Raw genomic sequence first — 23,525 nt, forward strand, 5'->3', positions numbered from 1 at the left:
ATATAGTGAGCATAAGCGCGCGTAACAAGTGTACGACAACGTAATTACACATATAAACTTTTTCGTGTGACCCAAGAAAACAGTCGCTGTATCCCGAAACGAGCAAGATGAACCCAAACTAGAACAATTCGCGGGGCATCTGTATCGGCATGAAAATCGATTTTTACGCTTTCGTGTTCCTGTGGAATTTTTGCTAAAGAGAACAAATATGACCTATGACGTAGGGGACGAGTGTCGATGCAAATGTTTTTCCTTCTCTAACTGCTTTTACTGGTGCCGTGAGAATTCCGTTCTCAAGCTTTTATACCCTTTCCCAGCGCAGAGCCGGTATAGCATACCGGACATGGCGTCTTGTGTAAACCTCCCGGCATTTCCTTGCGTCTCTCTCTCTCTCTCTCTTTCTCTCTCTCGCTGAATGTCGTTTCTGCCATTTTCTTGTTGTTAACATTTGTTAAAAATTATTCTTAAAAATTTCAACTGAAGCCTTTTATTAATGCCAAAAGACTTGCATTTATTTAGGTCATCTACTGGGTTCATTGTAGCGGGAAATATTTTTCTTTCTAGCGGTGCGGCTTTAACTTATTCATAGCACTGTCACTTACGAAGTAACACTGACATTGTTCTTACGGTCGTCAATGAAGGACGTCATTACTGCGAGAAAAATGATGACGCGTCTGATTTATTTGTCACTCGCTTACCTAGAAGCAGAGTAACGAATTGCTGTGAGCTTCATTGCCGCTATGTTGCCGCTGTATGATTGCCTTTGGCGATGTGCGCATATATTCGCGTTCCTCTTTTTCTTTCGCCATACCTGCGTGAGCTCGCAGACGTCGACGGAAGCATCAAGGCCCTAAATGCAGAATTTGTTACGTGTTAACGCAACCTGTTCGAGCAGAACAGTGTGCCGGTAAGAATTTGTGACCCAGGTGAGGAGCGTTCGCACTTTTGACCGCAGACGAAATAGGTGCAATGTGTATTTCATGCGAAACAAGATTTGCACAAACTGCGCGCCACCAAACTGTGTGTGCTTTCTTGATTTTGCATCCTCAGGAATGTCTTCTGCTCCGCTTGGCTGACTGCGTCGAGTGCGCGTCAAGCCCGCGCGGTGTCAGGCCTGCTGTTCGGCGCGCCACTGTTGGCCGAAAGCGCTTTAGTATGCAGCAGCGAGAGCGGTCACAGTTCGTTTCACCCCACCTCCGTGTCCCTTCCTCAGGAAGAAGGCCTTCTCGCGCTTTCCCGTCGCCCATTTATCTGCCCTCGTGCTTTTGAAGGTGCAAACTCGAATATGCAAAGTCGAACTTTTGAAGCAGTTTCCCTTCACCCCCTCTGTCGATTTGCATCAGTCTGCTATCACGCAGTGCTATAGGTAGCTGACTGAAGCGTAGGCCACGAAGTGCAAACAGTATATATTAGGTTGGCGCGGGCGCGACGCGACGCACGCACTTTCCACAAACAAACACGCACGCACGCATAAAAAAAACGAACGCGCGTGCAGTGTACGCCACCAACCAGTTTTTAACCAGCGGTTGTACTTAAAAGTCGAAAGCGAGCTAACAGTGAGTACTAAAGAGAACAACAGCTCCTAATTGCCCTCGGCGCGTACGCAGCGGCGCATATGTACCAGGAAGAACAGGGCGCAGATGTATGACGAGATTTGCGATGAGCACTTATCTCGCATACGGCACTGGCGGTTCTTTGTTATGCAAAGACGTCGTAAACTGCGGTGGTGTGAGGTTGCTTTGGCACAGCGGCCGCCGCTGAACGTTTCCTTTCGCGGAAACGCGAGGAGAGAGGAAAGCGAGCTCGATACAAGGCGCCCACGTAGCCCTTGCTTCCGAGTGGATACTGTATACGCGCCGACGTGCGGAGACTTCGGGAGCCGCCTGAGTGCGCGCGTCGTCTCCGCGCTCGTCCGAGGCGCTTTATCGGGACCGATTGGGCCGCCCGTCGAATTGTCGGAGAAAGAAGCCCCGTAATGAAACAACCAGGAACAACCAAGGAAGGGGACAGGCGCGACCCGATTCATATCGACTTCCGCACCCATCGGGAGAAGAGAGAACGTGTTACAAGAGGCGCCCGTTTATACTTTTTCACGCTGTCGCGGTTCGATAAGGAACTCTGTGCGAGGAGGCCTCGTGCTTTGTGACTTCAGCTCCTCGACGGAAGGCCCTCGATCCCGACCGCTGTGAGCGCGGCGGTCTGGGGCCGCTCCGCTGCTGCTTGGGGACCCGCTTCGACGCCCCTCGGGGAGCTCGCGTTTACGATCCGAAGCCCGGGTTTCGCACGGCCCGACGTCTAATGTCCCGGCTGAGTGATGCATGTTCATTTCTCGTGCCGCCTGTGAGAGACTCCTTTCTCTGGTTTCACCCGGCGCGTCCCTACGCGTCATTTGTTTGCATTTGTATACCGTGGCCGACAACTAGCTGTTGTGCATTTTTATATCGTAACGATAAATCCTTGTGTATGCAGGGCAGCCAAACGCAGAGCTCATTGTTCTTGTTCTCTTGTGAAGGCCTTCTTTTTCCTTATTTTGGGAACCTTCTGTGTGAGCCACCTTACCAAGAAGCCTGCGTCTACCAAGATTCGCCAATGAGCGAGTGGCTGCTGGAAAAATAGAAATGCATTCATTGTTGTGCGTTCTGCGCTAGCAAGTTCGCTTGTAATAACGTAATTCAGCTTTCGCTAAGCGGGCTCTCCGCTTCATTCGTCTCATGTCCTTTTATTCTTTGTACTGCATGTAAGCGCCGGACAAGTTTACCGCAGTGAACTGGCCGGTTCAGCTAATTTAAGAGCTGCCTTTTCTACGAAAGCAGCACAATGAAGCAATCGTTCAGTATAGGGCGCTGACACTCACGTTGAAATTTTGTTGTAAAGGAATAACGAAAGTGCAGCACGATGACGTCACGCACGATCGGCGATTCGACGGCTGCGCAAGCCCTTCGCTTTTCGGCCTGCTCCTCAAGCGAACAGTCTTGGTTTGTAAATTATTCGTCGATCGTAGAGGTCGTTAGCAAGGAATGCGGAAGTGCTTGTTTTAATAGAACGACTTCATTAAAGACTTTCGTCGCTACCTGTTTTCATTCTCGTCAGATCTCGTCGCGCGTGCAGTGATAAATATATTACAAGAGCGCAAATAAATGAGGTCGTGCTGCTCGATTGGCGCCTGTTGAACTTGAGTTACGATAAGTGCCTGGTGCGGCTAAAAGCCATCTTTTATCGTATCGAGACCAGCGCTTGCGTCCTGTAGGACACCGTTACTGCGCTTCCTTATTTGATCAACGCTAATTGCAGGCCTTTGTTGTAAGATATAGCCTTGCTGCCGCTTTAGTTTACACGTGTAATTATACGCCGGCCAACGCCGTTGAACGCCATCCAACGATTAGTATCACGCCTGCTCTCATGCCCAAGCTACTTTCCTATGGCGCGAGAACGAAGAGCGTAACTATGGGCTGTGCAGGTACCGCGTGGTGAGTTTTCACTGCTTCACATCACGTCTATTAGATGTGTCGCGCCTGCTCGGGATAGTAATTGGACGAACTTTTTTTTTTTACACAATATTGTAATATTAAGTATGGATTGGGGCTAAACTTGCGATAAATTGCAGGGGCCGAACTCACAAAGCCTTTCTTTCGTAAGTACTATTTGTATGTGTACTCTTTGCATTTACATGTGTGCACACTGTAGCAGTATTTTCTAGCAACACTCACGACCATGGCTATAAATGTGTAATGCTCGTTTCAGCCGCAGGCGTCACGTTGTACGTGACCTCACAAGAGCATGGCCAATGCACCCTCGACACCCTCGCTGTGCAATGACCGACGCGTTAAAGATCCCCTGGTGGTCAAAATTAATCCGTAGTCCCCCACTACGGTGTCCTTCAATATCAAATCGTGGTTTCGGCTCGTAAAACACCCGTTGAGTCATATGACAGTTTGGGAGCAACGACGTTGTTTCCAATTTATTCACGCCCATCCTGCGCTAACCGATAACAGCGTATGCCGGCTTCATCCTTCGGCATTAATTCCTCCGACATTGTGCTGTATGTAGTAAAAGCTGGCCGGAAGTTTCACACGTAAGCTTCCTATCGCCTACTTGCTTGTCTCACTTGAAATGAGACACCATGTGCCGCTGGCGGCCATTATTATTATTATTATTATTATTATTAATAGTAGTAGTAGTAGTAGTAGTAGTAGTAGTAGTAGTAGTAGTAGTAGTAGTAGTAGAAGAAGATAGGATTAACTCGGGTTCAACTGGAGAGGCCTGAAGCAGCATGTTCCCGCCTGCTCCGTTTCACTCATCACTAAAATAGAAATAACGAGCCCGTACGTAACCGTACACGACAATGTACCCGCTACATAAACCTGTCTTTAACAATTTGCGCGTATGCCTGCACTAATGAAGAAGCCCTAATTTCACGGCAGGAAAAGCATAGATGTGTTTGAGGAGATGTCTGTGCCTGTAGAAGGTGCCGACTTCTTCTCTTCGAGACTTTGAAAAATCCACAAAAATGTTGCGTATGTTACAACAAAGGCAAAACGAAATGAAGCAAAAACAAACAAATTTGAACGTACCACTCCGAAAGTGCGTAAATCTTCGTGGATAAAATAAAAACGACCTCCCCCATGAATGCCGCAAGACAAATACGTCACTTACCTATGCACGAAAATAACTCACGCACCGTATCGTCTCCGCTTCGTGTGCGTAAGATCTGTTTTACGTGAGCTGTCGGAATTAATGTCGTCGTATACTGATCTGTCTTTGGTGAATACAGATTAGTATACGACCACATCAGTTCGGACAGCTCACGTATAAAACAGATTGTTGCACTATATGCAAGCTCGCGTCAACCACGAAACAGCTCCTATAAAGAGTCAAACGACATGCGAAGTCGAATGATTATGCGATCGGCCTGAAACTCGCGCGCCAAGATCGAGACTGACTTCTGGGGCCGGGGCAGAACACATCCGTACCGGGCGGAGCTGCACGTTTTATATTCCTGCACATAGTGTCACTTCGTCGGTCGGCTAGATAGGTCCTTCCGCGATGCGAAAGTCGAGATTCACTAGTTTTAAAGCGGCGTACTACTTCGTATTTGCTACTTTGTGAAGCTGATAACGTTCCCTGCTAAAGAAGTCGACGCGCAGGAATTCGTTCCAGTGCATCGACCTTACGCCTTATCGTGCGTACGTGGCTTACGTCCGCGGCCGCTTTAAAGGGGATGCCCACGCGTCGCGTAGGAGTCGCACAGCAGAACCACTTCATTCTCCGACGATAGCATCCTTACGCATTTTCGCGGGCCCGATGGCCAATGTCTTGTGGGCTTTGGAGAAGGCGTGTGCACACGCGAACACATGTTATGGATTCTTGAGTAACGGAAATTCTTCGGAGATCATGGCCGGACGCAAGGCAGCATTCCCGTATCGCGTCCTATGCCGCCCACGACAGCGCGTGCGTACGAAGCTTGCTGACCGCGGTGTAACGAACTTGAAAACCAGCGCAGGTATGAGGGGCGAATGTACCCCGCCGGGCGATGTTTCGTGTGAATAAAAGAAAAGGAAGAAAAACGAAAGAGCCATAGCAATGGAGGAGTGAAGGATTTCAGCACATTGCTCACGTAGCCTCTTTATTCTCCATTTCCCTGTGTTTCTCTTTCTATCTTTTTCTTCTCGGTGACCGTTCCTTGCACTATAGCAGGCGCCTTCGTTCCCCGTTCGAGTACAGGCCGGGCCACAATAATTTACACTGCCGCACTCGAGTCGCCCACGGAGTGAAACGCCGGTGGCGTGCAAAGCGCCGCGGCTCCGCCCTGCACTTGCCCTTTCAGGCGGCAAGTTCACAAACCCGAGAAAGGAGCATCTGGTCGTTTCTTTTTTTTTTCCGGAGGGGGTCTTCCGGCTGGCGGCTTCCAGGTCGTCACGCGTAGTCACGTTCCTCACCGCGGAACTGTGCGGCCTCGAGCGCCGATACGAGATGTCACGTCAGCGGGCATCCGCCTTCGTCGTATAGACGCGACTCCCGATGGACGTGAGCCTCCTCCAAGTCCGAACACGGCCGCCTCTGCGGCCCCGCCGCCGCATGTCGTGAGGCCCGCCGAAGCGTGCCGCCGGATGGCACGCCAGTAGACGAACACTGCTCGGGCCGGCAGGAGCCGCAGAAGGGAACATGACCTTGTGCCTGGAGCGGTATGCCGTCGTGACGCGCGAAAAGAGACTTGTCCAAACACCGGCGGCTGCACTGTTCGACCGCCGCACTGCATTGTTTCGGCCAGCCGGTGCGCGTGATCGCGCGTCTCTCTGCGTCTGGCCTCCGCGAGCTCTGGGTCACCGAGAAGACGCGCCCGCTTCCGGGGGCCTTGATTGAAAGCCAGCGCCTCAGTTGGGAACATCTGCGCCGCCGCTAAAGCCGCGTTCGCGCGAGCTCCCTGCGCGATCTCATGTTGTCAGTGCTCAACAAAGTGCACGCAACTCTGTTTTAAATTGTAGTTGGCGGGCAGAGCAACTTTTGCCGTTTCGAAAAACACCACATGTGAGTGCATGTGCACGTGGGTCTGGGCAGAAATTTAGAACTTCGAATTTTGAAACAAGGAACGCGGTTTGCGAATGACTTACAATGATTTTCGAGGTTGGAAATTTCCAGTCTTGTACTATAATCAAACCATTCGGCTGTTCTAAAGAGGGAGCACGAATTATTCTGGTCTCTTGAAGCGCTTGTAGAATGATCACTTCACAATGTTAGCACCGTTAGCACAGCAGTTAGGTGACCGTGCGACACTTGCCATCATGCAGCTGCATTATAGTTCCCCAGGTTAAAGCTCACAGTTTCGCATTTCAATACATTATAGGATGGGAAAGCTTTGTTACCTATATAAACATCAAATGAGGCCCAAAGTTTCGTCTATGAACCCTTGGAACCCTTCAGAGAGTTAAGCATGCGCGTAGATCCGTGTGAAGACCAACTGCAGATACGTGCAATTGATAAGCATCGTCCATCGAAAAAGAGTGAGTGATATGGTTGGTGGGGCATTATTTACGGCGGGAGCGCTCCGCGCGGCGATAACAAGTATTACTGAAAACACACTTGAGGCCGAGCCACGGGTCATCGACTGCCTCTAATAAAACATATCGTGAGCTTATTCATTTTCGTCCAGCAGCAGCATCTTGCACATTAACGTATACAGTGGGCTGGGAGTTACATACCATGAATCACGTAATATGTCCGTATGGTCATTGAAGTGTGTTTTTTAATGGTGTAAACCTCATCCTAATAGCTATTTGCGCATGATTTTTCCAGAAGAAAAAAAAAAGGGAACTAACGTACGAAGCTGGTACTTAGAGGTGTTTTAATTTGAATGTTTGAACCTGCGCGAAAACAAAACATTCCAGAACCACCGCTCTTGACGCTGTCATGCAGCCGTTTTCAACGCTTGGCCGTTGCAGTGCCTTCATTATGAGTGCACACCAAATTAAAAATCACTATCAGTAAATAGCGCGGCTGAGGTATAGCGTGAGTACATACATGCGTTTACTGAGGAAATGTTTTTTTACGGAGATTACTGAGGGAATTTCTTGTTATTGGGGGTGCGAGGTGGCGCAAGAGACAATCGTTTGTGCATTTCACGTCGTCCCGTCAGCAGCGCATTCGCTGTCTGAAAAAATAGAACTTTAGTGCGTTTGCTGCATCCTCGCGCAGCGCGAAACTCTTATTCGCACTGCTTGAGAACATGAAGATTGTGCAAAACGGATGAGCGAGTGCGACATGTGCAGCAATTTTACTGGTTCTTTCTCTGTATTGACGAAGTGGTGTTGTCTGCTTTAACTATTATTAGCACCAGCCTATCGTGATAGCGCCTCAAGATCATAGCCAAGACTCTCGACCTGTGACAAATAGTGCTTAATGGACGAAAAGCTTTTTCTACGTGCCTGCACTGTTCCCTCCTTTGACTTTTCCTTTGTCGTAGTTTTACTTGAATCTTCGTGGCATATCAACTTCTTTTTATTTCTTCCCTCCTTGATATTGTGACTTTCTATTATATGTTTCCATATTCCCCTTCCTGAAGAACAGGCAGGTGTTCTGCCCCTTTCGGTGGCAACTGCCAGCCATTCTTTTTCCATTTTTCCTTTGTATCTGTTTACACGCCTGCAAAAATAACTAATATAACTTAACATATAATAAATTGCGTCCAACAGTCTGCTTCTTATAAGCACCGACAGACTGCATTCAGTCTTATGCAGCTACATAGGTACATATATCTTGGCTTCAGTGTATCTTCGAAGGCTCGTCCACATATTTTCTAACCTCTCCAAAGAGTCGCGATCGACAGTTTTGCGCTCGCGTTAACGCCTAGTCCTGTCAACCGTCGAGACAATGTTGGCTTTAGTCATACCTCTCCTGCCTCATCAATTCACGTAATGGCGCCGGGTAAGGAGCTTATTTTCCTCTTTCTGCCACAAGGAAGTGTAAATAGTTATTACTCTTTTTTGTTTCGGTTTGCAGGAAAAACACCGGTCTACTCCACCCCGGTTGTGGGCAAGTTTAAAAGCGTCCCTTGATAGACGGCGGTTCGAGTCACTTTTCCGGTACTTCGCCGGCGGGAGGCACTTGCGTGAAAGTGAGCGGGTGGGAGGGAGGGGGTAGGGGGGGGGGGGGCAGGGTAGAGTGCCGGGATGCCCAAAGACAGCCGCAAACTCATTTAGCACTGTTGCGCGTCGGAGCCTCGTGAAATATCTCGTATAAACGAGCCGGTTCAGTTCCGACAAGGCGGGCGATTCCTCGCGCCCTGAGCTATGGCTGGAGCCGCGCGAAAACGTTGAAAGCCTCTCGAGCTGGTGGCGGTACTTTTGATTGATTGGCCAGGTTTCACCGCTGTTGCCACCGGTGTTGTCGTTTTGCGTTCTTTTCGGCCGACTCCGTGGGCGCGGGTGCCGCCGCCACGTGACTGAAATCCGCCGAATTCCTGGCACGCCCTGCGACACTGGCGCTTCTGTGAGGCTCGCGAGCGCTCTAAAATAGATGGGCTCCTTTTCCACTTGCACCTGCTGCTTGCGGCGGGGAGGGGGATCATTTCCGGGTGAGGACAATCGGACCTTCCCGGGAAGACCCAGTGTGGGCGACTGTCAGCTGATCAACGCGACCGGGGCGTCACTGGCGCATCGCCAACTACTGCTGCTCTCCCTGTTCGTTATGTCGTGTCTCGCCGTGTCTCGCGTCGTGTCGGCGCCGATCACGGCGCCCCGGCCATGCAGCTGCGGCTCCCCATCAGCCTCTCTCCATGTTCGACACCGATTACCGTGAGCCCTGCCTACGGCGCCGCTTAGTGTTCTGCTGCTTTTCATCATATTGAAGTCTTCTGGAGCACGCATTCCGTGTAGGCAGAAAGAAAATAAAATGCTTCTTTACCTACCCACATAACTCCTCAGTTGTTCCAGCAGTCATCACAGAGTAGAAATCGTGCGTTCGACTCAAAGACTGTGCCATAACAACAAAGACGCACGGTCTTCTTTTTTTTTTTAAGTGGTATATTTCTGATTTGTTACATTCCCTTCCTGCGTTGGTTTGTGGAGCTAGAACCATGAATGTAGTGTTAGAATGCGGCCGCGGATAAAGCAGCAACGAGTGGTTAATTGAATCCATGCCCAGGTTTTCTCCTTAGTTCCGCTTATTTACCTTGCGTATTCGTGTAGATCTGCAGAACTTCGAATCTACACTGTATGCGTTCGCTTTTCTTTCGTAAGCTTGGAATTATGTTTTGTTTCGAGCGCCCGCTCGTCACTTAAAGCAACAACAGTTTACATGGATTGCTTTACTGGATAAAGACTGAATTGAAGCGGCGTACTTTTCACTACACACAGGATACCGCGGACACAGCTAGCACGCCGATCGTACGACGGATTCCTGCGCTGCAGATTTCGAGAGGTCCTCAATGCATATCGTGAACGCAGCGAGGACTGCATTTTTGTGTGTGCGGGCATGAAACATGTGTTGGCCACCGCGTTCCTTTCGGGCAACTCGATCTGGTGCGAGGCGCTCGCCGATCCGCGCAAGTCTTCTCACAATGAGCTTCAAAGCTGCGCGCGTTCCTGGCTGGCCTCCAGGCAGCGAGCGACGTCACTGAGTGACAGTAGACGCCCGCTCTCCCTCGTCGCTGCCTTTACCAAGATAGTTTTGTTTGCTGGGAGCTTTCGCGTCGGTGGAAAAAAAAAAAGAGCAAAGGCCTTAAAGCTCGCTGTTTTTGGCACGGCGAGGGGCCTAGGTTGGCAGAACATATTTGTTGGAGCATTCAGAGCGCACAAGGTGTCAGGCACCAACACCAGAACGCGCGCGCTGCTCGATAGTTCAGCCGGATGCCGTATTCTATCGGACGGGCGTAGCGCGTGGATGCATTACCATCCGAACATTCGTCTCGGCAAATTGCGCATGTTATTATCGGTGAACGCTAAGGCAGGTAGGTACCTGCGCGGTTCTTACACGAAGCCGAAACATGCAACATGACTAACCGAATGGCGAATATTGCTAAAGTTTCTCATCATGTTTGGCTGATACGCTTCTTTTAGGTATACGATACGCTTGAAGAAAGAAGAGGAAAAGAAGCGAATACGCACCGAGGGGCCGTGTTTCGTTAGGATTCTTTTCTTCCGATTCTGGTTCTTTATTCGCAAAAAACCTCTTACGCTAGTATTGTTCATTATAGAGGAAACTGCAGTGAATTCGGATACTGGACATATTATTAGCGACGGCGGCCAGCCAATAGCAAAAGGCGCTTACGAACCATTCTCCCGTTGTTCTCTTTTTGCGATCTGTCCCGCGGAGAGATAGACCGATCCCAGTGATATCGGAGGCCCGCGTTCGTGCGAGCCGATAGCGAAAAGCCGAAGAATGGAGTACGAACAGTTTACAAAAATGTGCCTGCATGAAGGTGCGGTGCCATCCTACTTATTGCCGCATGTTTTTTATTGAAATGAAAATAAAAGAAAGATACGCAGTCACCTTATAATGGTGATGGCTATACTCCTTTTCGCATAGCGGAAACAACAATGTAAAATATATATGCAAGAAAATCAAAAGAAACCACGTCTTAGGGTCATAAATCCACAGCCAAGGTCCTATACACGCATGAACATAACAATATAAAAGTCAAATGCAAGTTGTATCGCACTGAGTTTCTAAACAAAGCCACAAACACACACAAACGGCCGTGATGTAGACTGCGATGAACATATAAACAGATTAGGAATTACACAGAGTTAAAATAATGCACCCACAGAATCCAAAAAGAAAGTGTAACACGTAATATACAAGCACTGATAATTACAAATAATAGAAGCAAGTTATAGTATTAACATCGTGTGACTACTCAGTACAATATCTAGTACTTGTTAAGGATGCCTGTCTCTTCGCAAAAAAAGTGCGTCCAATGCTTCTCGCTGTGCTATTTTCAATGGCCATAGGCCCAGCAATTTTGCGAATGAGAAAGGCCGGTCAGGATCAGTGTAGTGAAGCTCTTGTTGTAGCTGCCGTCTTTGCATCGCGTATATGGCGCATTCGAGGAGTAGATGGCGTACATCCTCATCGTCGTGGCCACAGGAGCAAGCCGGGGAAGGAGCGTTGTTTAATATGTTTAATAACAGTTTCCTTTGCAATGCATTGGGGGTGGTTTTCAGAAGCTTGACGCTGAATATTATCAACTTGAAACGGCGAACAGTAAAGCCGTGTAGATTCATTGTATAGGGCTGCTCTTTGTGACCATCACAAAAAACTAGCTCGTTCCGCATCGCAACCACTCTTAGTTTTCAAACATGAGCCTTCTTCATATTTTTTTCTTAATAATGGGGTTTTACGTGCCAAACCGACCATCTGATTATGAGGCACGCCGTAGAGGGGGGGGGGGGGGGTGGACTTCGGCTTAATTTTGACCACCTGGTGTTCTTTAACGCGCGCCTAAGTCTAAGTACACGGGTGTTTTTGCATTTCGCTCCTATCGAAATGCGGCCGCCTTGGCCGGGAATTGATCCGGCGACCTCGTGCTTAGCAGCGCAAAGCCTTCTGTATAGATATCTGTGAATGGAACACAATCTGTGTATAACTCATATCCCCCCCCCCCAATTTTTTTTAATTAAGTCTTTCTAAAATTGAGTCTTGTAGGCTCGACGCTTCACAGCGTCATGTTCAACATGCCCTAAATGAAGCTAAACGAGGTGAAATATAAATATATGTGCTATAGGCACTTCGGAGGTGGCTACTGCTTGCGTTATCACGCGTCATACCATGAAAGAAGCAAAAAAAAAAAAGATGGATGATATACAGGCTGCGGCGGAGTAACGTTCTCGCGTCTGGGTCTTTACTGCAGTGGGAATCGATGCCTGGTGGCGGGGAATATCAGTGCTGCGAATCGAGTAGCGGGTTCTTCGCTGCCGCCGGTCAGCGTTCCTGTTAGCGCGTGTTTATTAAGCTGTGACGAGCGAATGCAGCCTTGCCCGCCCGGCTGGGCGTCAGCGGGACAGAGCAGAGAGCCGCCGAAGACGGCTCGTGGTGATTTGGAGCAGCCGCGATAGCGCGAACATAATTGGAAGTGACGGAACAGGGCCCAGTATGGCACGGACAGTTCGAGAGATCAGTGGCGGCCAGCGCGCGAGGCGAGTTGCCTAATTACTCGGGACGGCGCGCTGGCACACTTGCTGTTTTTATCTCGCGCCCCCCACACTTGATCAACACGTTAGCCTGAAGGGTATTATGCTGCATGAGACGCATACAGCGCAGGTTGTTTCTTACACTAAGCTTCCGGCTCCTCTCGCTATCTTTCTTTCTTTCTATTCTTTGCAAGATTATCCTCCTCTTTCTCTTATTTTTCTTTCATTTCTTCTTTCTCTTGTCTTTTTTTTTCTCTTTTCGCTATCGCTATCTGCAGCACGGTCGGCCCCTGTAGAACAAGGAAGCAATGAATCGAACTTTGCGCTCGCTCAGAGAGCAAGTGCGAGATGAAAGGAGGAAGGAAAACACCTGTGCCTCGCGTACGGGATTCCCATGCATGAACTTTAGACGCAGACCGAAAGCCAGATCGTACAGTGCAGAAACTGAAAGCAAGAAACTGCACTCGGGGATCCTCTGAGGTTCGATGTATTTAGAGAAGAAGCCACAGCGTCTATATATATATATATATATATATATATATATATATATATATATATATATATATAACATGTGGGTGTGCTTCGCAAATTGCCATGCCATGGTAAAAATGGGTTGGAGCGCATTCGGCAGACATTGTCATATCCTTAGTGGGAGCTTACCATTATCATTAAAAAGAAAACTGTACAATCGACGCATTCTACTGGCGCTGACATATGCGGCAGAAACTTGGAGACTGACAAAGAAGCTCGAAAACAAGTTAAGGACCGCGCAAAAAACTATGGAACGAAGAATGTTAGGCGTAACGTTAAGGAGACAGGAAGAGAGCGGGGTGGATCAGATAGCAAACAGGCATAGCGGATATTCTGATTAACATTAAGAGAAGGAAATGAAGCTGGGCAGGTCATGTAATGCGTAGGTTAGATAAGCGGTGGCCCACTATAGAGTTACAGAATGGGTGCCAGGAGAAGGGAAGCGCAGTCGAGGACGGCAGAAGACTAGGTGGAGCGATAAAATTAGGAAATTCGCAGGCGCTGGGATCGGTTGGCGTAGGACAGGGGTAATTGGAGATCGCAGCGAGAGTCCTTCGTCCTGCAGTGGAAATAAATGATGATGACGATGATGAAGATAATGATGATGATGATGATGATGGTGGCGGTGGTGGTAATGGTGGTGGTGGTGGTGGTAAAGTTACTAGCCCGTATTATAGAGATTGTCCCGCTGTCAAGAACAGACGTAGTGCGAAAGCTCCGTGCGCTTGCTTGCGAGCTTACGTTGTCCCAGTGGAATTCGGCAGACGTTAAGAACCAGCGCCTTCGTTTCCTGGATTCTGGTCTGAAGCTCCGCCTTCCACATGGCTTACCATGACGAGAGGTAACACTCATCTGTCACATATATGGGTTGGTGTAGCTTTTACCAGTGCGTACTCTTACCTCATCGGAATGGCCACAAGTCCAGATTGTGAAGTTTGCGGGTGCAAAGAGATGACAGCGCGCCATATGTGTAATTGTTGTCGTTTCGATGCACAAAGAAAGGTCCTCAGCACCACGCTCGACAGGACTGACAACCGTCCCCTTACGGAAGGCCGAATTCTTGGACTCTGGTCCCAGCCGACGTCTGCACGAACTGCTTTAAAAGCGTTAGTGTGCTTTTTAAAGGAAACGGGATTCATTGGAAAACTATAGGATGTGCGAACTGATGGATGGATGGATGGATGGATGCAAAACTTTAATAAGGTCCTGAGGTACGCGACTCAGCGCGCTGCGGGCCGCTCCCACGTTGGGACAGTCAGGCCTTGCCCGACCGCCGCATCGTGGGCCCTCTGGACAGCCCATAGTTGCGCCCCGGTGTGCGAACTGATGCCTTCCTTTTTTTCTGTTTTTTTCTCTTTTTAATATTATCTTTTCTGCCCTTACCTCATGCCCCTGTGCAGAGTAGACAACCGGACACTATCTGGTTAACCTTCTCTGCCTTTCACCTCTTGTTTTTCTTCCTTCCTTCTTACAGAAACTGCCAGCTCAAATTACGTTGGATGTTTACCTTGCGCCGTTGGCTTAAACGGGAGACTGTCTACAGAGACTACAGGTACGCCTGACTGCGGAAAAGGGCTCGTGTGCACTCGTCGGCTTCTGTTTCCGGGAAGGGCTGTAGCCAACGAAGGAGAAATAATCAAGTCAGTCAGTGACACGCAGCCGCTAAAATGAAAGGTGTAGGTCCTTTTGGCGCTGATGCGGGTAAGGTGATCGAACAAAGCAGCCCGTGGATTTGTCTCTCAGTGGCGTCGCTCTGTTGACCGTCACGCTGCAGTTCTCGTTGTTATTTCGAGACGCTCAGCACCCGGAGCGTCGGCCGTGAGTGAAAATGGGCGGCGGCGCGAGCAAGTGGCGCGCAGAGCCCCGCAAGCGTGGAACGGGCGAGGCCCTCTCGGCGGTGCGTTACGTGTGGCCCTGATCGACGCGCCTGTCTCGCTAATGTAATGTATTCTTCTCCAGCACGCCCCCTCCTCTCCGATGCCCGCGGCCCCTGCGGGTAATGCTGCGCGATTCAGTGCGTCTTGTTGAGCCGCATGTGTAGAAGACTCGGAGTGAACTTGCGCCCTTCGCGGCGGAGTGCGCGGCGTTGCCCCAGAGAAACGATACCATCAGCGGTCCAGTTTCGAGAGAAGCTGTTCTATTTTTTCGTGGCTATCTGGTACCGGTATCATATTCAAGTGCTCGCAAAAATAGCGCGTGCTCGCCGGCTCATAGCCGCGGCTTTTGTATGTTGTTGCCACTTTCCTAATGTTCGTCATGCATCAAGATGCGCAAGTGTAATGCGGCGCGCTGTTTGTCGTTTCGGCCTCTGCCGGTCACTTAATGCCCTGCCTGGGACAGTCGCCGCGCTTGGTCTTTTATGTTTTGCGCGCTGTCTAGATTACAGCGAAACCGCTCAGTCCCGCGGTACTTCTGCAGGGATGAATGGGTTGTTCTGGCTTCCATATCAGGACCTAATCGCTGCGTCTGCAGTGCATCAGAGTTATTCAAGCACTCATTTGTTGACTTGATAAATAAATGGACAGATTAACAAACAATCAAACGACGTACGTGCATTGTTGTAGCCACCAGTAGTTGGTGGTGCCCTTGGGGTGTCGTACAGCGTTGCGCTCCCTATAAAAGCGTTGCTTCTCGGGCACACTGCGATCCCGTGTAGCCACCTTGCTTCTAGCGCACTCTCATTTTCTGCCCGCGACAAGATCTCTTCGCGCAATCTGGACTGCGAATGTGAATTCTCACCATGTGCGTGTATACGTACGTATACACGTTCACGTTGTTTCGACGGCCGTCGCACGTGTCCCCGAGAAATACAAAACAACCGAGTAAAGGGTTCACTATGCAATTGCGTTGCATTCAAGAGGGCATAAAACTGCAGGCAAAAATAAGCGCATCAGAGGCGTTAACGCTATCTAGACGCTTGGCGTCAATCAGGTCACGGGGCCGCACATTTGTATAGCGGCGAAGCGTGGTCGCTAATGAGCCCGCTTTTTTTCGAAATATTAAGCGACTTCCAAGAGCGTTTGGTGGCCAGAAAGAAAAAAAAAGGGGGGGGGGGGAGAGGGGCAATTACGTGGGATTGCCAAGATAGTGAAGTGCCATCTTCTTCATTGGCGACTTTCATTACCGACCTTCGAGGGAGCAAAAGACGGGAGTGAAGAGACCATTCGCGTTTTCCGTGCAATCCTCGCTTAATTCTACCCGGTTGCTCCGCGATCGTTAATGACTCTTCTTGGATCCAATTACAACAAGCTCTATATCTTCCTGTATCGGCCTGTGATAGTCCACTTCCCTCTTCCTGACGCTGTGGGTTTCGACGGCGTCTCCTCCTCCCAATCAACCACGGCAATATCGCTGTGATGTCTCTGTGCTGCATTATATGCAATTGCCGTTGGCAGTAACCCCTCAGTCATGTACGACCTGGGAGATCTGGTTTGTTCTTCAATGATATCAAGGTCACGAGTAAAGACAAACCTTTTTGCGGACATGATTCTCGTACGTAAACATGAGCGGTGAACATTCCAATTCTCCTTTACTCGATTTTTTTTATTCATCGATTCATCGTTATTCCGTTATGCTCCGAATCTGCAGATCTCTTCTGAAGAAACTTTGAGCTTCGACAAATAAAACAAAATAAATAATGACAAAGGGAGAATGTTAGCGGGAGAATTCAGCTGCTGAAAACGTATTTTCGGGATAGTCTGCTGGGGAGAGATTTGTCACATTTAATCAATAAAGAAGACGAAGAAATGCTTGAAGATTATCAAAAATGGTCGAGCAAGAGATGTCATCAGGCTTGAGCCAATGCTTCGACGAGGGAATTCCTCTTGTCGAAACATTGGTTCCAGTCTGATGTCATCTCTTGTTCGACCACTTTTGATCACTTGTCAATTTAGTTCACCCTGCATTGACCCTGCACGCAGGTATGACGGCCACAGAGTCATACACCTCGTGTTAATGACGCTGCCCATGCTTTTACAACAGTGCGTGCTCTCTGACCCGAGTTTATTCGCACTTACTACAACAAGCGGACTTCCGTAATCTGGTTAACCTCCCTGCCTTTCGTTTTCTTTCTTTCTCCCGCCCGCTCTTGATATTGATGTGTTACAGTGTCTGATTTGTGTTTACGCTTTTACTAACCAGAAAGCCATCCGAAACAGTTCAATTGCGTGCAGTCGCTAGGCGAGTGACTGCATGTGCGGCAGGGGTTTGAAACTCTAAAGTAATCCTACGTACACTCGCATGCACTCCCTTCAGCGTTTATGCTTTACCTTGAATGGCAGCTAGCTTCTGCGGGCTGTCTTGGTGGGGCTAAATATGCGGCGGCGCGCTCTTTTCATTTTCCATACAGTTAGCTTACAACTCTCTAACCGGGTTCGCAACTGCTGTCGAAATTTTGCAAGAGATTCAGCATGTTACAGCACCAAGTGAGGAGGAAGGAACGGCCAAAACGTAATAGCCATTGCTTTTATCTTCTACAATGTTAACAGCCTTTCGCTCAGTGGTTCCGCGAGTTGCGAGGGGAAAACTTCACTAGCTCGGCATCTTGTCATTGAGCACCCTTTGCCACCATTAACAGCCGCTTGTGTCATGGGCACCGTCTAAATCATAGCTTCCATTTACGACGCCTCGTAGCACCTTCTTCCCGGTGCTACGATTACTTTTGCGAGCAACCCAACATCGCTACCGAGAAATGGCCAGTACCACGAACAGAGCTGTGCTGAGCCCTGAGCGTGCTCTCAACCCGGCTTAGCCCTGCGTTCGAGCGCGGCGGTGAGAGCGACAACGTGTGGTTGGTGCAGCTGCGGCCGCGTGTCGCAATGCCGAGCTCAGGCGAAGCGATTGCCGAGAAAACCGAAGAGTAAAAGTATCTCGATGCGCCTCCTGGATGCTTGCGATGAGTGGCGAATGCCATACATCAACGGAATCGTGCTCATCGGCGCATGTTCGCAAATTACCAGTTTGGGGCTTCGTGTAATATTTGTGACCGGTTGTACCGTCTGTGGGCCGCAGTGTGTATCGCGTTTCCGGATGCTCGTAGGATGATGCCCAGACTAAGACCTAATCATATTCGCTGTATGCGCCGCACACGGAAGGCATTGCTAGCGACAGGCCGATAGCCCGCGATAGCTCCCGTGGCCAACAACCAATAAGTTGCTTGCTTATACTTACTTGCTTGCTTGCTTGTTTTATCTGCGCATCGAGGTAAGCGCTGCCGTTTGCGGAGAATGCATGGGCCAGCTTTCGCGAAGCTTCTTCCCACCATGCCGTGATGTCTGCTTCGGAACAGACGTCTTGGCCATACAATGACGTTGCAGCCGATTGGATTGTATGGATGGATAGATTTTATTAGCACTTTCTTTGAAACGAGGAGCTGGCTAGCGCAACCAAGCTCGTTATTTTCACGTTTCTTCTGCGTTTATTCTCGACTGTTAAGATCTGTGATTCGTGTTTAAAAACAAAATTGAGCATTAAAGAAATTTACTGCCCTAAAAAGTGTTGTCTATTCATTCGATGTGTTCCCTACTTTTACGCCATGAGTACTTCATCCTTCTTTTGCTGTTCTTCACTGCCCAGGTTCATTCACCTTTCCTCTTATATATGTATATCTAAAGCCCAATGCCTCAGGAACGGTGACCACCTCCTGATTTATGTCAAAATGGATACTGCCCCATGCTTTCAAAACATTCTGAATGGTTTTTGCGATATTTCCACTCGCTACATGTCATTTGTCGAAGACATGACAATCATGTCGTCGACAAATTTTCTCCTATAACACCGCGCCTTCAAATATTCTCATCTTGTTTCGAAGAGCAGCACACTGCCCTTTGGAAATGTCCTGAAACTTTACTGTTTTCATTTCATTGTTTGCTGCTTGATAAACTCGTAGTTCTATAGCTGGCTTCTTTTCCACCGCTCCTATCCAGTCTGCTGCTTCTGCATCTCTAACTTTAAGTTTAACACCGTTTTCTCTGTTGTTGCCGCTACCGGGAACGTAATATTTGTTGATTAGTTTCTTGGTCCTGTTCTCTAGATTTTTTTGTGAACCAAATTGTTTCATATGCAGGCACCTAAGTACCCTGTAGCTCCCCATCTATTTTCCTTTTTATTCGCGAGTCTTTTTCTGGAGCAGATTTCGCTCGGAACCTCCCATAACTTTGAAAGACACCCGAGCCCATATCTCTCAGTACTGCCTCGTTTTTAAGTTTTCATTGTGCATCTACAGCTATAGTTTTCCAGCGGCCCTTTGATTAACCACTATCGCAGAATACGCTTTCGATTTGAAACAACGCCAAGGTTTGACGCCACTGGTGGAATAGAAAGAGTGCAAGGTAAATGTCAAACTATCCAAGGATGTATCTGACGCCTTTAGTGATTCTCGTGGTGCGAAGACATAACAAGTAGTCAGTGTCGCTTGACAGTGCCAGAGTATGTTTTTCTTAACAGCCATCTGCAGGTAATTCATCGATACTTTATTACGTAGCTTTATATATATATTATCTTTATTGGAGTGTAGAGAGAAATAACTAAAGAACAGCGATTTAACCGGCTAAGGAGACGAGAGTTTGTGCTCAGGCCAATTTATTCGTATACGGTAGAAGTTCATCTCCGTAGAAGAAACCTCCGTGTCCATTCACAAGTGAAAAAGGAGCAGCTCCCAGCGGGTGCTTCCAGCTTGTTCACCCAACCTCTCATTTAACTTTTTTTACATATCTGTATCGGCCTTCTGCACTCATGCATCATTACTTCTGGCTGAGAACGTTAATCAGTTAAATGAACAAATTAGGGCATAATTAGTCAATCTTGAAGCATTCAGGTGACAGCCGCCATTTCACGAGCCGAGCGGGGCCAAGACAATGCATTTACTAGAGCAACGAAAGACCTACCTTTACAAACGTTAAGATGCGCGTGCTACATTAAATGAGCTTCCAGGGCGAGCAGCACACTGCAAGATGTGCCAAAACGAAAGATTAAAATCTAGCAGCGATCCTGAGTATGCGCGTCTGCGCTGTTCTCGAGGCGTGTTTAAAAGCTGCTGTACTTTGCTTGCTGCAGATAATAAATGGCGCGTCAGCGGAAGAAGCATTTATCTTCGGTTATCAAACTCTGCAGATACACGCTCGCTGCGTCAGCCTCCCGCACCGCGGATTGATTTCTTTTTCTCGCCACTTCCGAACACACGCGTGCACCGCGCGTCGCGGCCTGTCGTCGTCGCGCTGGTGTTTTCGTAACCTGGAAGCCGCGCCGTCTGGCTGCGCTACTGCAATCTCGACAGAAGACAAGGGGCTCCTTGTGGCCACACTTTTAATTCCTCGGCCCCGCATCTCCGCGTTGGCTGACGGCCAGTTTGTGGTGCGCGCGTTCGCGCGCCTACGGCCAGCGCCGCCTCCTCCTCCACCACCACAACCGCTTCGACATGGTTGAGTCGCTTTCTGGTCTCGTTCTCAATTCTCTTGCAAATGTTTCTCGCCAAAGCGTCTCCGTTTCCCAGGTCATCGTCCGGCAACCTTGTTGGCGGAAGACATCGCTCCAAAAGAATGCAGCCTGTGGGAAAGGGGACCCGAAGGAGGTTGCCGCCACTGCCTCCGCAGTGCTCGGGCTCCACCACGGCGCAATCCGGAGTCGCATGCGTGCACTTATGCTCTCCTTAGTCCTTACAGCAAGATGGCTGACGGCGATAAGGATTGCTCACTCCGTGCGACTAGGCCGCACCCCCTCCCCTGCCTCGCGCGCCGCGCGAATTGTTTCCTTCTGGATCTCGATTCGGACAATGCTGCGCGCGTGTAGTTTATCCTGCATGCGGAGAGTGATTACTCGGCCTCATCGTCCCTCCTCAGCCGCAGCCGGCTTGCTTCAATCAGTCATTTCATCGGCCCGATAGAATCGCCGCTCTGGCGTCTAATTGGCCAACAGGGGGCAGTTCCACTCGGAACGTGCACATGATGGCGCTATTAATCGCTTGGGGCGACTCGCTTGAAATTAATTGCGACCAACAGCCGACCACTATCGTCTCTTGCTTCTGCGATGGCAAGCCACGTAAAGAGGGAAAAAGAAACCGAGCGCGAGAGAAATAAAAACCAAGCGCTCAACGATCTTATGATTTGTGTGCCCTATGGGTTCCTTTCAAGATTGTCTTGATGTCTTGATGCCTGGGGTGGAGCAAGGGAAAAAAATTATTTGCGCGATTGCTTATGGCAAGACCTTCTGAATGGTCCCCGAGGTTTTATCTCTTTCCTGTGCACACGATGCAGCGAGCTGGGATGCCGCGGACGCCGAAGTGTTTTTCTTTTCCTCTCTCTACGCTGGTCCTGGTACTTGGGTTCCGGAAAATGCCCAGAGATGCCTTAGGAAGCGGAGAAAGAAAAATGATGCGGCTTGAACGTTCACCACCAGCTGCCAATTGATTCTGCTCGCTTTGCAACTGTAGCTCCCGCAAGTATGGGTCTTCACTGAGTTTTAAGCGTCTGCTGCAATTCTGGAGCTCCACTCCTTGAAGCAAATGTAAACGCTAAAGAAGGAGTGCTTAGTATTTTTGGTATTGGTCGCACGTGTGAAGTTTTGATCCGCACAAGAAGGGGGGGGGGGAAGGATTGGGGGATGCGATAGCAAGGGCTTTGCACACTCTTTCCTGGTCTGAGCTAGTGTTTCCATCACTAATTATATTTGTCTGTTGGTTTTACTGAGAAGCTGACGCAATATACCAGTGCCTGCCAGGATCGATTCCTTTAGTGCGTTGTGGACACATTACCCCATTGACCTTTATACCAGATTCTTCTCACTTGCCCCTGGAGTGACATAAGCAGCCAAGACATTGAGGCGTGCTGCTACCACAAATGCTAACAATTCTTGCTGCTACCACAATGGGTCAACTGGCAGTGGTTCCTTTTTTATTTTTCTCCTTTCCTTCGTTCTTTTTTTTTCTTTTTTCGTTTTTGATGCCGTGCACAGCCACTTACAGTGAAGCTGGGAAAATTAGAAATAATACCCGCACGTAAATCAGCCAGTTGAGATGAGCCTGCGTAGCAACTCTCTAACGTCAACTCTCTCTCTCCCCTGTGTATAATCACGTGACGCGTAATTGAATGTTGATGTGCTAACAGCGAATTCACATTTTCTTTGCAGGTGCAACAGATGAAGGAAAAGGCAATGTGCTCTCCTAGGCCGGATATATTTGTAAGTACTTTGCTGCTCCATATGAGTGTTTTTAGCTCTTTCAGGCTTTTGAGAAAGATGGGAAGCCGATGCAAGCAGTCGCGGTGTTTGAAGAGCGAGCGTCCCTGTCATTCTTCAGTCGGTTACGTTTGGGTGGGGGGGAATGAACAGCGTCAGGGGGCATTTCCCAATTGCAATCCGTCTGCAGTGTGTGTGCTGGCTTTTCTGCATGCGCGAGGGCGCAGAGCGCGCTTGCGTTTGGCCCCGCTTCTTTCGTGCAGTTATCGGGGTCGCGAACGAGGACCTCCGGAGCACTGGATCGAAAGGACGAACATTCATCTTCCACAGGAAAGCTAGCGGGGAAAGCCAGAAGAAACAAAAGTAGAAGAGGAAATAATGGTCCGTATCTCACAAAGGGGCGGAACAGCGAAGGAAGGCAAAAAAAAAGGGGCGATGAGGAGAGAAGTGTCTGCTAAGGAGAGAGGCTGGAAGGGGGGCGCCGGCGGCTGGAAACAAGAAATGTGGGAGGAGACGCGCAAGATAGCTGTCCCCACTCGCGCGCTGTGTTTTGGTGGACATGATGGCAGGGTCATCCGCGGTCGGAACGTCCCCGTTTTCCCGGGGGCCGTGTTTCAATCAAAGTCTCCCCGGCGACGACATTGAACCTCGTGCTGGTGTGTTGATGGCTGAGTGGCTGCGAGCTCTCGCCGAATGGGCTGCGATGCGTGCCATGGCAAGTTGGGAGGGGGGAGGGGGAAGGCTGAAGGGACACATTGCAGGACCTCTGTTCGCGCCTACGCCCAGCCGCCGTCAACAGTGCCGGCTCCTAGCACAGTGGAAGCTGGGAATAGAACGTACTGGCGTACGTGTCGTCACATGAATACTCCCTACGTACGTAGTGAGCGTACACTGAGAATCTGTTGGCGCATGCGCGGCCAACAGCAGCAGCACGGCATGAAAAGAGTTTAGACATTGACTTGTCTTATCGCAGGTTAGATGCCGTCATTACAGGAGCGATTGGCGATGGGCTGCAAAATGGTTAGCCCGCACGCACCGCACACTCGCCATCAGCCTGCGTTCCAGTAGCGTGGCCAGTAGCGTGGCCGAGCCCAGGGGCCGTAATTTGTTAGTATTATTCAAGACAAGGGGCGCTATAACGTAAAACTGTTCCAAACTTTTCTCTTCCGATTCTGCAATCAGTCCTATGCGATTGGTTAAAAA

The 23,525-nt window shown here is 49.3% G+C and overlaps 1 protein-coding gene across 6 annotated transcripts in view; it reads left to right on the forward strand.

Moving 5' to 3' along the window:
* The window catches only part of LOC135900084 (puratrophin-1-like), a 716,878-nt gene that overhangs the window by 376,629 nt on the left and 316,724 nt on the right, over nt 1-23,525 (forward strand). For all 6 annotated transcript variants that reach the window (XM_070530832.1, XM_070530837.1, XM_070530833.1 and 3 more), the window contains one exon: nt 22,275-22,325. In XM_070530832.1, the coding sequence (XP_070386933.1) occupies nt 22,275-22,325 (51 nt within the window). The remainder of the gene's footprint in view (nt 1-22,274; nt 22,326-23,525) is intronic.

Source organism: Dermacentor albipictus, chromosome 1, assembly GCF_038994185.2.
Source record: "Dermacentor albipictus isolate Rhodes 1998 colony chromosome 1, USDA_Dalb.pri_finalv2, whole genome shotgun sequence".
NCBI lineage: Eukaryota > Metazoa > Arthropoda > Arachnida > Ixodida > Ixodidae > Dermacentor > Dermacentor albipictus.